Source organism: Rhipicephalus sanguineus, chromosome 1 (genome assembly GCF_013339695.2).
Source record: "Rhipicephalus sanguineus isolate Rsan-2018 chromosome 1, BIME_Rsan_1.4, whole genome shotgun sequence".
NCBI lineage: Eukaryota > Metazoa > Arthropoda > Arachnida > Ixodida > Ixodidae > Rhipicephalus > Rhipicephalus sanguineus.
The window spans coordinates 270497245-270511057 of NC_051176.1; the positions used below are offsets into that span (position 1 = coordinate 270497245).

A 13813-nucleotide genomic window follows, 5' to 3' on the forward strand; every position below is an offset into this window, starting at 1 on the left:
TTCCATTTTTGACGTTTTTACAGCATATACTAAAATGTGACAAGCATTTTGTATGATTGCATTATTCGCTGCTAAAAAGCCCACGCTGGAATACTGCGCTAACCTGCTATGCAGTGAAGGCGAGGCAAAGGCAAGCTTCCTACAACCTTGTGGGTATTAGGTTATAAAATTTTTTTCTCGCTTAAAACAAAAACTACTCTTTTAAAAGTTCTGTATGTAATACCAACAAAACATACCGTATTTATCGAATATAGGTCGACCTTTTTTTCCCAAAAATGTTGCCCATAATCAGCTATCGACCTATATTCGTGACCAAGAATCTCGACCTATATTCGCGATCAAAGCGACCAAAAGCACCGCACCTATGCCATTCAACTGCCGCGCCTGCTGTTCTCAAGCAGTTCCTGCTACATACGCACATTATATACCATAAAAATCTGGTATAAAAACCGTACCCGTTCGCCTTTTCCGACTAAGTAACTAAGAAAAAAAAAGTTATTTGTGCAATAGCTGCACACCGCCTTTTCAAAGCCCCCGCAAAATGCAGCCGCTCCGCCATGTTTGCGCTGGAACCCGTGATTTCCCTAGGTAGGCCGTGAAGTCCCTAGCCCCCTAGCCGTGCTGCCTGCCGACGTGCAGCCGCACTGGCACTGGCCTAAGGCCTCACTCTTTGTTTGTTGTTTGATCTGACGTGACGGTTCGCATTTGCAAATGCGCGGTTGCGACGGTGTCACGTCGGTAGCGCTACACAGCTGACTTCAAGCGTCAAGTGATACTTTTTGCCGAGAATTCCAGCAATTGTGCCGCTCAGCGCGAGTTCGACGTAAAAGTTGATTAGGGTTTGGCGGAAGCAGCGGGGACCGACTGTTCGCGTGCAATGGATGGCGTCGTGCTTTTCGCGGCCCAGCAACTGGCAGGCATGACGCTCTTGAAAAAGAACTGAGGCTCCGGGCGTCAAGGAGGCCCTGCAGAAGGCCAACAGACCTGGTCGTCATACCGCTAGGTATGACGTCCCGGCTACATTAAGGACCGGGTGGCGAAGAGTTACAAAGAGTGGCTTGAAGGAGGATGCTGCAATGACACCGACGGGACGCCGCGAGAAGGGCTTCCCTCAATGAAGTTGCGACGTGGGTGAAGGACGCGCGGAAAGACTTGCCAGCGGAAATTATCGTGACTGGCTTTAAAAAGTGCTGCATTTCCAACGCAATCGATGGCAGCGAAGTCGACGTCATTTGGGATGCCGAGGATGCCTGCGAAGAATCCGACAACCTTCCTTGCACATCTGACGAACATGACACTCCCGGCAGCGACTAGGGCGCTAAGTTAATTGTAAATAAAGGTGTGCTATGTTTCAATTTTCCTGTTTCTAAAAAAAAAAAAAACATGGGTCGACCTATTTTCGAATATTTTTTTTTATTTCTGGTAGAGTGCTATAAGTAGGGGTCGACCTATATTCGTGCCCGACCTATTTTCGAATAAATACGGTACTACAGAACGATGTATAAGTCATATTTTTACTTGGACCACTACATTGCGAAATGAAGCCGCAAGATGAGTCAAAATGCCATTTTTTCCAAATATGACACAGTATTGTGACAATGTTATTGTTTCATTCAGTTCCACAGTATTTTTATCATTTATTATAGAAACCTATAAAGCCCGCAATGTAAATATATTACTCCCGAAAAAATATGTGCTTTTTCTAAAAAGCGCTAAACATGCAGAATTTTGCAATTTTTTGACTAGGCCAAAAATAGTGAAAATTTTTTTTTAATGCATAGACTATCACAGTCATGAAAGAACAGTGCCTTGAGATAAAGGAAAAAAATCATTTCGGAGTAATTGCTCAAACCAGTAATTTTATATAAATTATTTAGCGCGACACAGTTTCACTTCCGTACCAGGGGCGTAGCCAGAAATTTTTTTCGGGGGGGGGGTTCAACCATACTTTGTGTATGTTCATGCGTGCGTTTGTATGTGTGCGTGTATATATACGCAAGCAAAACTGAAAAATTTCAGAGGGGGTTTGAACCCCCCCAACCCCCCCCTTGGCTACGCCCCTGTTCCGTACCCAAAGTTCGAAGCGCCCTCTAGGCAACACACAACTTTTTCCCGAAATATAGCGCCTCAACAACTACTTCTCACATTCACATATACTAGCATGATGTATATACATATATATATATATATATATATATATATATATATATATATATATATATATATATATATATATATATATATATATTTGGTGAATCAGTAGAAATTGAAAAAATACAGTAATTTCTAATGTTTCAAACAAAATTATAACTGTGGCCACTACAGCATCCATACACTGTCACATGTATCACTTTCGATATGTCTGCTGTAGCTGTTCCCCTTCTAGCTAAATAATGTCAACATTCACAAGCATGAATGAAGTAAGGGAATTCTGAGGGCTCACTAAGGTGTCGTCAAATTCACAAGCATGACGACTTTACAATTATAGGTTTTCCAAATTGCTAAGAAGAAATGTTAACGGTGCCTCTTACCGACTTTTCAGAGCGATTTGCCTCTGTGAGGTTGTCCATACTGGCAAAAATATCATTAGCGCCAGCTGCATCCTGCGACACTGTTATTTCAACATTGAGTGGTGGCTTCCCACTGCTGCTGCTTCCACTGCTGCCCCCTTTGCTTGCCACACCAGGCTCAGAGTCCTTTTTGCCTCTTCGGATGCGTTTCAGGTGAAACCGCTTGCGATCTTTCTTTTGACCTCCAACCACATGCTCCATCTCGGGAATCTGAGTATGCGGGAAAATGAAGACACGCCTTAATAACATCTCTCTCGTTTTCTTTTTGTTATTCTTTTTCTTTAGGCAGCAAGAATTCAAATACAAGCAAGGAACCACAGTCTTGTAGTTTCTGGCCATATGCCAAGCTTAATGGTGAGGTTGCAGCGAATCTGATGCACTATGCAATAATCACTGCCCTTGCATCCAGCTTTTTAGATGCATATTGCAGTTCATGTATAATTTCACTGTTTACTATGTATTTATAGCAACACATTTGTTTACATTTAAATTGTTGGAAATCACCGTTGCCTCCATTTCTTAAACTTCACCACTGAGTGCACAAAGACGGCTAAACATTTAACAGTGTAAGCCGTGCTAGAGTTCAGCTGCTTGGCTGGCAAAACTTATATTAACCCTCTGCAGTCCATTGTCAGGCCCCTCCCGACAATGGGAAATGACCGCAGCGATCCGCTGCAGAGCGCCTCACACAGTCCAAATATCACTGGAAGATTTAAGCAGCATCGTAGGCATTACTGAAAAAAAGTAACTCAACATGTTACTCATCACACTATAAAAAAAGGAACGCGTTACTGGCCTCCGTTAACGACAAAAAAATGTAATGCGCTACCGCTACCGAAAAAAAGTAACAGACTTTACCTTTGCCATTACTCCGCAATCATAAATTTTAATCAATGTGTCTTTGCTGCAGGAACCCACAATAAGAAGTTTTTAAATCTCAAATTTAAGTTTCATATAAAACTTCTAAGCCAATGAAACATTAAACAAGGTGCTGCGCAAAGGAAACACGGACAAGGAAGTGAACGAGGATGGGCGCCCGTCCTCGTTCACTTCCTTGTCCGTGTTTCCTTCGCGCAGCACCTTGTTTAATGATGTACGACCGACTCGCCCAGCAACGTGCATTATTGAAGTACATTTCTAACACAAACAATTATACCCAAAATGCTGATTTAACGAGAATTATTTGCACTAATGTACCGGACCTTCACAATGTTATAGTGACTTTACGTTGCCAGTAGAGTTACATGCGATGGCTTCTGACTCTGGCACATGGTGAAGCCATTTTTCTCAATGTAATATTATACACAATATGAGATTCAGTCATCAACGCTATCCGCAAAGAAAGCATCACTGAACTCTCAAGAAATTTACAGTAATTCTGACGGCATGCTTCTACTAGCAAAATAGATGCGCAAATTTTGTAATAGTAAAGAAATGCTTCAATGGCCTAGTCACGGAAAAAAATATCTGCACATAAACATTTTTTGTTCGCTTTAACCTGTATAATTCCCGCAAAAGTTGCAAGCGTTTATGTTAGGATGTTCAAGATCAGCCCCGCTCGCTCAGAAGTTCAATAACCGGAAACTTAGCTGCAGTTGCAGATAGAAAGAAGGAAAATTTATTTTCAAAACAAAGTTGATAAGCCTTATCAATTTTGTAGCAACAATAATAAAATGTTGCATTTTTCGACATTTTATTATAGTTGATACATGACAGTTGCTACAAGGTTGGTAAGGCTTATCAACTTTGTTTTGAAAATAAATTTTTCTTCCTTCTATCTGCAAGTGCTGCGAAGTTTCTGGTTATTTGACATTTTTCAAAAATAGTTTCCTTCGCTCGACAAGTTTCAAGCAATGCTACTTTACTCTTTGTTGCGCATACATTTCATATAAAAATGTCTTTTTTGAACGGCGATATTTGTGTTTTAAATCGTTGTGAACTTTCGAGAACGGCAGGTTATGGAACTGGTCCCTCCGTATTGAATATGTTCGATATATTGTCCCTCGTAAATTATGCACTTAAAATATAAAAACTAAGTTCATTTTCGGGCTACTGGGTGGTGTGTGCATAAAATATAAAATACTCAATCAAACCTAAAATACCTATTTTCGGATCCGTGTCGATCCCTCGTGAAATCAACCGTTTGTGATAACGATGCAAACGGACGATTCGTCGCAGTTAGTCTCCTAACCGTGGCGGTAACCACGGTTAGGAGACGAACTGCATTATGTCTGCCGTATAGCTACCTATAACCGTGATTAGCCGTAACTGTAGTTAGGTTATCCGCAGTTAAGGCTGTTCGTGTGACAGCGGTATTAATGGGCTTTGGTTGAAACAGAGGGATGCCAACCAAGATAGTGAGTAAAAATATTTTTTTTTTTTGCGTTACAAGAAAGTCTGACGTTTTGCGTCCCACTCGCATCCTTTTTAGGGTTTTCTTCCTACCATGGGGTCACGCCTATTCTCCATGATGTGCAGAATTCCGTTGAGGCAGACTCTATCGGCAGCACACCTGTAGACCAGCTGACGTTACCGGCTGTCGCCTGGATGGGCCAGGATTCCACAAAAAGCCGCTTATAGTAATTTGCGTCGACAACACGGGAGTTGTCAAATTCGATGCGGCGGTCGTTCACCAAGCTGTGCTCAGCCAGTGTATTCCTTTGTCATTTGAACTTGCGGACGTCGTTTCTATGCTGTCGCAGCCTCTCAGGGAAGTTCTTTGTTTCCCCCAGGTACGAAGCGTCACAATCAGCACATGGTATGGAGTAAACCAGCCCTTGCGCTATCTCTTCGGGCGGCCTGTCTTTTGGGCACGAAAAGGCGCAAATGTCAGCAATCCACTTTCACGAAAAGTGTGTCCGTACAGTTTCTCATGGCAGATTCCACGGCTTTCTTCAAGCTTTGTATGGCGATGGCCCAACCCTCCTCACAGGGAGTCAGCGCGTCTTAAGAAATTGGTCCTTGCAATTTCCACAAACAAAAGCGATTCCGCCCGCGTTTTCTTTGTCAATGTCTGGCAGGCCGACAGCAGTTCGACGCTGCGACAAAAGAGTTCGTCGGGGCGAGCTCTGGGAAAATGGCACATAGAGGATAAAAAGTAACGAGTAACGTGACACCACACGTTACCAAAAATGTTAACGTAAGTATGTTACCTGTTACAGTTCTGAAATTGTAACGAGTACGTTATAAGTTACTGAAAAAAGTAACGCGTCACCACCAACACTAGATTTAGGCACGAAATCAATGGCAAAGATGAACATCCAATAAGTTTTTCTTGCACAGTTGTTACTTTTCTTTCGCGGCGCTCAGAACTGGCAAAATATTTTCAGAGTGGAATGGCTGGAAAGCAGGTAAAAGTTTCGTACCACAAAGGTTTAAAGAAAACATATTAACACCCTTCCGAATGACATAATGCAGCGCTAAAAACACACACACCACAAAGTAAGGAACACAAACCGACGGGACAGGCGCTACTCACAACTTTAATGAAACTACAAGATTGTGGCACATATATACACATCCCAATGCGCAAACGCAACGTCACAACCATAGGGGGCGTATCATATCAAAGATTTGAAAAAATTGTGTTCCGCATTGTACAGGAAGACTGACGTCTGACTGACGCAATCATCATTCTTCTCTTTGATATAGAAAGCCTCGAGAAGTTCACGCACCGTTTTATCATGGCTTCTGCCCAGAATCCTCACATCATTAAATCTTGGCACACAAGAGCAGGTCTTACAATGCGCCGAAAGATGCGCAGTGAAATCCTTCTTTAGAATGTTTGCGTGTTCCCTCATGCGGTCATTAACACATCTGCCCGTTTGTCCCACATAGGACTTCCCATAAGTTAGTGGTATTTCATACACCACCTCCGTCGCACACCGAGTGTATGGGGTGGCATGCTTGACTTGGCAGCCCGTCTTTGAGGCGCCCATGATGCGCCCATGGGCGCCTCAAAGACGGGCTGCCAAGTCAAGCATGCCACCCCATACACTCGGTGTGCGATGGGGGTGGTGTATGAAATACCACTAACTTGTGGGAAGTCCTATGTGGGACAAACGGGCAGATGTGTTAATGACCGCATGAGGGAACACGCAAACATTCTAAAGAAGGATTTCACTGCGCATCTTTCGGCGCATTGTAAGACCTGCTCTTGTGTGCCAAGATTTAATGATGTGAGGATTCTGGGCAGAAGCCATGATAAAACGGTGCGTGAACTTCTCGAGGCTTTCTACATCAAAGAGAAGAATGATGATTGCGTCAGTCAGACGTCAGTCTTCCTGTACAATGCGGAACACAATTTTTTCAAATCTTTGATATGATACGCCCCCTATGGTTGTGACGTTGCGTTTGCGCATTGGGATGTGTATATATGTGCCACAATCTTGTAGTTTCATTAAAGTTGTGAGTAGCGCCTGTCCCGTCGGTTTGTGTTCCTTACTTTGTGGTGTGTGTGTTTTTAGCGCTGCATTATGTCATTCAGAAAGCACCAACTCGCCCAACAACACGTTCTTCTAACACCCTTCCATTACAGTGCATGAGCGATCTTGACCGAGACGCCGCAGGGAATTGCTTTTCTATCAAGACTGCCGAATCATTTCATACGCAGTCATAAAACAATGAAATACAGAAAAAAAGAAGATCAAGCAAGACACTGCAGTTCAAGTTTTCTAAGGCTGATATCAGCACTCACCACTACATACAGAGGTTTAAGTTTCCTTAGAATTAAAGCAAAAACGCACCTCAAGGTAATTTGAAGACATTGTGCTGGGACTATTTTCAATCAGCTGCAGTAGATTGGACAAATGGAACAACTTCTCTTGGAGCATTGAAGCATCTAGAATGGCAAGACAGAACTACATTTAATGCACTGAAAATGCAGCTCAAGACATCTTGCAGTGCGATATTGCTGCATTCCATAGCACCAGAAGCGATGAAAATGACACGCCTAATTTGTGTTGCAGGGCCCCGTTAATGGTAAATGATGAGATTTAAGCAAAGAAATTCTGCTAAGTGCGAGGCTACCTTGCAATGTGGAAGCTCACTCGCTGTGCTTGACCAGGGCCTAAGCACAGCACTCCTCTCCCGCCTCTTTCCAAATCAAAGTGGAGAGCTCACCTCCTACTCATTGTCAGAGTTCACTCCTTCAAGAAGAGCATGTGGGCTTTAATCTGAATTTTCAGCTGCTTTATCAAGGCACATTGTTGTCATATTACTATCGCCACATGCGCTTCTTTTTCTGTTTCTATGTAACTCGCCCTTTACACGTGTAACCACTGCCTTGCGCAGGTTGCACTGAAATGTCTCTAAACAATCCCAATTATTTTAGAATCTTCCTATACAACCGCATGCACAATGCTAACAATAAAGTTTATTCTGGAACTAACGCGACCATCAGTCATAACGCTGGAATCTTCAATGCCACTTGTATAAATACCAACCCACCTTACCGCAGATTAGTTTTCCAACGGCAAACGCCTGTGATTGTCTCTGTCAGTGTACAGCGCGTATCGCTTGTACTTTGACTTTTCATTTGCTGGGCACAAGTTTGCCCAATAAGAAGTTTTCATCCGTACCAGCTTCTGTTCTGAGTACTTCACCGTCATGACCACACATAGGCTGGCAAACTCACTCTTGAGTCAACTTACTCTGACTCAGATCGGGCAGGGAGTCTGAGTGTGAGTGAATCCGGGTGAAAAATATTTTAGTGAGTTTGAGTCCGAGCGAGCCTGGTTGAAGAAAAGTTTAATAAGCCTGAGTCCGAGCGAGCTTTATGCGAAAAATATATTTCTTGAGTGAGTCTGAGTGAGCTCTTCCTTTTATTGCCGACCTATGCGACCATGTGACATCTGATGGAGGTGTTAGGTATCGATCCCAGCACCTCTCGCAAGTTCTTCAGTACCTCTAGCAGGCAATCATCACTGCATGATCCATGCACCACAATTGTACGTTTGCAATGCCCAAGCCTGGTGAAATGCCCCAAAAAAGGTTTGAAACATAGACACGATCAGTCTAACGCAATTGTACGTTGGAGCCCCTCATGAGGTTCGTACATTGCAAATAGGTAAGCACGGTGCGTGGCCAACTTTTGACGCTCCTGTTTGCAATCAAAGCAACATAGAGCACGAAAACAGTCGATATATCAAACAGAAGCCTGCCCGCCCTTCCTCTCGAGAGAGCCTCTTCGACAGCAAAAGTCAAAATGAGCCCAGATGACACTACGTAAGGTACACTGCTGGCAACATCACAACTATGACACGTGACTTTTGGCAAATCATCAAATGTGGAATGTACAGTGCACCAAGCAGCAAAAAAGAAAAAAAAACAAGAAAGAAAGAAAGAAAGAATGTGGGGCTCATGACGTGAAGGTGATGCAGTCCCTCGGCTCTTGTATGGGAAAAAACCAGGAAGGTATGTTGCTTGCAAACACAAGTCAAGGCAAAGGGGAATAGCGTCGCTGTTGGCAGTTGAGCTTGCCCCTTGGCAGCATGGCAATGACACTCCACTTCCTCAAGCTTCTTTGAAAAATGAGCCAATTTGAAAAATATTTCTGTAAATGCTTCTTAGCACCTTATAATTTACAGCCTACAGCAAAAATTTGAAATGGGACCTGGCAAGAGATCCTTTAAGGGGAAGGGGGTAGACAATGCTGAAAAGCACCACTTCTTTGGCCAGAAAGTGATGTGCTGTTTAAATATCTCTTGTCCCATCACCTGCGCTGTTTGCCATGTCAAATGAAAGCCAACTAGTCATAGCACTCTTCCCATCACTTAGTATATATTTTAAGCTAACTGTGGTCTTTTTCTTGTTGCCTTACCATTTCCCAACATTCTACAATGCAATAACATACCAACCCATCTAACAAACAGCTCTTATAAAAACTAACAAGCCCAATTTATAACTCTTATGCAGCTCATATGGATAACTATAATGCCTGCACAATACAGTAAATCACATAGTATTTGCGCTAGACCATCCAAATAAGCGATTCAAACATTGCGCCAAGGCTGCTTCTGTAAGATAAGCCATGTTCTTGAAGGGAAAAGAAGCACCTTTGTTCCCATGGTCAATGGCTGATGAGTCCAGGATCCAAGCAGCCACACGACTTTGCTGCTGGTTTAATGGGCTGCGTATTAGACGAGAATTTTCTAGCAGCATGGCTGAGGTCAAGTTGCTGAGCTCGAATCCTGTAAAAAAAGAAACAATAAAAAACAACAGACTTAAGCAATTCCCTTGGCTATAAACTCACTCTACAACAACAGGACTTTACAACAGTGAAAATAAGACCACAACTGCATAATGGCTGGTTCCTCATTCTTTTGTGGTCAGCATTCTTCCAAGCCTCAATGATGCTGGCATCTTGTACTTGGTTCTTACGATACAGTTGGATCTTCTCAAATTCTGCTTCTGAGAAGCACCTCGCTTCTTCAGCCTTTGCGAGTAATTTTGACACCCACGCTGGGGATTATCCATCTCACAGGTTAAATATTCTCCCACCCCAATAAAGTAAGTTTCCATCCCACGGCGTGTGCGATACGTCTACATCTAGCCAGGAATTGCTGCCTTAAACAGAGCTTGCATTTCTGACTTGGTGTGTTGTTATGAAAGGTCAGGTTTACAATTATCCACTTCAAAGGCCAAAACTCCTACAGCAAATGTCATGTGCAAAATGATGCAGTGCTATGAGCAAGTTTTGCGTGAAATAACACAATTGTATCATTTAGCCTCTCAGAATCGTGCGACAAAAAATAAACATGGAAATAAGCATGTTGCATTCTTCTGATGTTAGCAGAGATGCCATGCTTGATTTAGAAATAGTATTATTCCAACCGTGTGATTATTGACACATCCCCCTTATTGCTATGTGGCATGTTCGGCGCTCATCAACATCATATGCATGTATGGCTCCTTTGAGCAAGTGATGCCATATTTACGCACATGAAAACGAATAATTACATCCCAACATGCCACCATTTTGATAAGAACTGCTATGCAATGCACACATCATCTGCTACAGTACTGCCTGTTGAGGCCTCCAAAATAGACTGTGTGTATGTTCCATGTTTGAAAAGGCTCATCCTTTTCATTGTAACATGCCCTTATAATGGTGCAGCGCTGAGTACATCAAGCTTCTACATATCCGATATCATGTACACCTCTTCATGCCGACATAGTTTCCAGATTTGGGTTTCACAGCCACCTAAATGAGAAATTGCACACGAACACTGCCATCTTGTCAAGAAGAAATGCATGCAAAGACATGACTGCGATCAGAGTCTCCATGCAGCATAAAGCCTTGCACCATTGCCTAGTACTGTCATTGTGCAATAGACCAGTAGTTAGCTTGCTCTACTTCTAAATGCAGACTGATCCACTGGCATTGGCTTAAATCTCAGTTGAGGTGGTGGTACAGAATCTTTCTTTAGTTTTTTTTCTTTTCTTTTTAACCCTACAGCAATGGCGAAGCAGGGAACAAGGAGAGAGCCTGGTGATGACAAGAATCGCTGTCCTGTGTTGCTGATGATGACAACGGTCTTCGTCAGAAGAACGAAAGGGAGAGACAAATAGACCGGATTGAGGTAAAGGCAAGCAATATTTCAAGTGCTTAACTGCTGTACCGTTAACATGCAAAATCTCTCAGGGGCCCAGACACAGGTGATTACATGCTACAGAGTAACTCACAGTCACCAGTTTGGACCGTCCTTCAACCTTTCCTTAGAGGGAAAAATTGGGTTCTCCCTTACCATAAGCACCAGAATCAAATAAGACAAGCAGAATTTGCCTGCATAAGGAAAAAAATCTGCTCTTATAAAGCCAGAAATCAAATTAAAGGTAAACATTTGGCAGAAGTCTGCCTGGTTGGGTGATAGACTAAAGACAAAAAGAGAGGAGATTTCTCTTTTTGTCTTTAGCCAGAAATCAGCATTGATCTTTACACTGTCTCCCACTCCACCACTTACCATCTGAGCACATTATAAAGGTGCACTGAACAATAAAGAAAAATAATGTCTAGCAAAGGGATACCTTACGGTTATAAAAACCTCTCAATATGCTTCTTGTACCCAAATGCAACTTAGTCACAGGAGGAAAAAAATTTAAAAAACACAATCTTATTAAGATGTCAAATTACCCATGAAAAACAGGAAGAGAGACACTTTACACATGAGAGCACAGCACAGAATTCCTCTGGTGAGCTAACATGCTTACAAATGTTTGAGTGTCTGGGAAATGTTAAACATTTCCCAAACACTCATCAGTGACCACGAAGTGCCATAGTGTCAAGGTCGCAATATTAAGCAACACCACCACTGTAGGCACAAATTAAGTCAGATACTTATGACTGCAAGCGTACACCACACATGCTGCAAATTTACGTAGCACATGATGCCTTTGAACAGCAAAGGCTCTAATTCAAACCCCCACTTCATTCAAACAGATTCTTGGTCCCTACACACTTAGAATAAACAATGTTCCACTGTGCTAACACAGCTTTTGCGTATTCTGTTTCGATCTTACACCTACCACTTTACATCCACAGATTGCTTCTATCACTATCCCTCACGTAAAGAAGAATCAATTACAGTAACTAGAGAGACAAAAAAATACTTTTACTCAAATAAGTGCACACATAAGGAATATGAGAGTATATTTTACCTAATAGAACCAAAATGTTAGCAGCTTTCAGCCTTTGTGAGAAAGCAGAAAAAGAGATGGACACATTACGAAAAAATGATGAATGTGGGCCTCACCGACATCACATCAGCTGCCAATAAAAATTAACACATAATGAGTGAGGCATGACAATGCATCACACGTCTGTGGCGCTGGTAAAGGACTCCTTATGTGACATGGCACATGTTTTAAAAGAAGCACAGCAGTTATCACTTTATATTAAAAGGAAACAAAACTGCTCCAGGGGGAAACTGCAGTGGACAGCTGTGGGAAGTGTGAGTGTGTGCAGCCCTAGGCAAGGGTTCTGGCCTAGGTGGAGAGCATGCTGAACATGTGATCAGTTTGCCAGTGTGTTAACATGCTCTGCTGTTTACGTTAACCTCAATAAATCATTCTTTAGTTTGCGTACCACTATTTTCTGCTTGTGAGGTGCTCCTCACAGACCCATCCATTAAGCAACTTGTTTAGAGAACTATACAAACTTGTTAACAATCCAACTTATCATATAATGCTAGAGATATTGCCTTCATTTCTTTTGAAAGAATCCAAGTTAAGGAGGTTATCAATGCTTTGTGAATTGTATAATAGACAAGTTTAAACAAAATATATTAATGAGCTAATCAGACAAAACGTATTTACCAATAAAGTCCTAAATAATTATGCCTAATTTGCCTTACCAAGATGACATAAAGCTTCAAACTATGGAAAGCATTAATCAATACTCTAAGCGGTCTTTTTTGAGGCCAGTCAGCTAAAAGTGAGGGAGGAACTATGCCGATTTTTAAAAAGCTACGCTGTTTCCAACACTCTAAAAACTGTTTACAGTCTTTCAGGCCGTATTTTTCCTTAATTTACCATGGTGCACCCAGTACTTCCAGGTCACGAACGGCATGCATGTTGTCACCATGCCATAGCATTCTTGATAGGAAAGTAACAAGCACACGGTTTACAAGAAAGGAAAACAGGCAAGCCAGTTGACAATTATTGTTGCAGGACACAAAGACTACCCAAAAGCTGCAAGCTGTTTTTAGAATGAATACAACAACAAAAACTTGGAGGATGCTTGAGCTACACTTTCAAAAGTAGAACGCAATAGTGTAATCGGACCGCGTTCATATCCCCTTCCCATCGCTAGGCTGGCTTCACTTCTCAGTTGACACCTAAACAGTGCCGCAAGAAAAGCCAAAGTGCGAACGCACTCCGGCTCCTATATCATTCATTCATTCATTCATTTTTATTTCCTTAAAGACCCCCGAAAGGGTATTACATAAGGGGTGGGTAAATATACAATCAGTTGCGTTGTCACAATGATCAATGCGAAGTTACATTAGAAATGCTATGCATGAAACTTGATGGGCAAGTGATTGTGGCGACATCGTGGGAAAGGCCATGCATGCGGCGCAATGACACACGGAAAGCGTTCCCATGGGCCCTTTGCACCACCTCGTGGGTGATAGTCAAGCCACGCTGAAGCACCTACAAGATGTGCGTACCACCAATGGTAAATGGTCTATATAAACAGCTCGCCATTGGCATGCTAGAGGATGTATGTGTGGTGGCTAAGGGGT

General features: G+C 42.5%; 1 protein-coding gene and 1 long non-coding RNA gene across 7 annotated transcripts in view; both read right to left on the bottom strand.

Moving 5' to 3' along the window:
• The window catches only part of LOC119378957 (oxysterol-binding protein-related protein 6), a 125248-nt gene that overhangs the window by 32987 nt on the left and 78448 nt on the right, over window positions 1-13813 (bottom strand). For all 6 annotated transcript variants that reach the window (XR_005181083.2, XM_037648070.2, XM_037648069.2 and 3 more), the window contains exons 7-9: window positions 9626-9760; window positions 7316-7410; window positions 2532-2780 (exon numbers count right to left, since the gene is read on the bottom strand). Coding sequence is in view for 5 of the 6 variants with exons in the window: in XM_037648070.2 (XP_037503998.1) it covers window positions 2532-2780; window positions 7316-7410; window positions 9626-9760 (479 nt within the window). In the remaining variant the exon portion in view is untranslated. The remainder of the gene's footprint in view (window positions 1-2531; window positions 2781-7315; window positions 7411-9625; window positions 9761-13813) is intronic.
• The window catches only part of LOC125756859 (uncharacterized), a 75846-nt gene that overhangs the window by 32987 nt on the left and 29046 nt on the right, over window positions 1-13813 (bottom strand). The gene's annotated exons all lie outside the window — the stretch shown is intronic.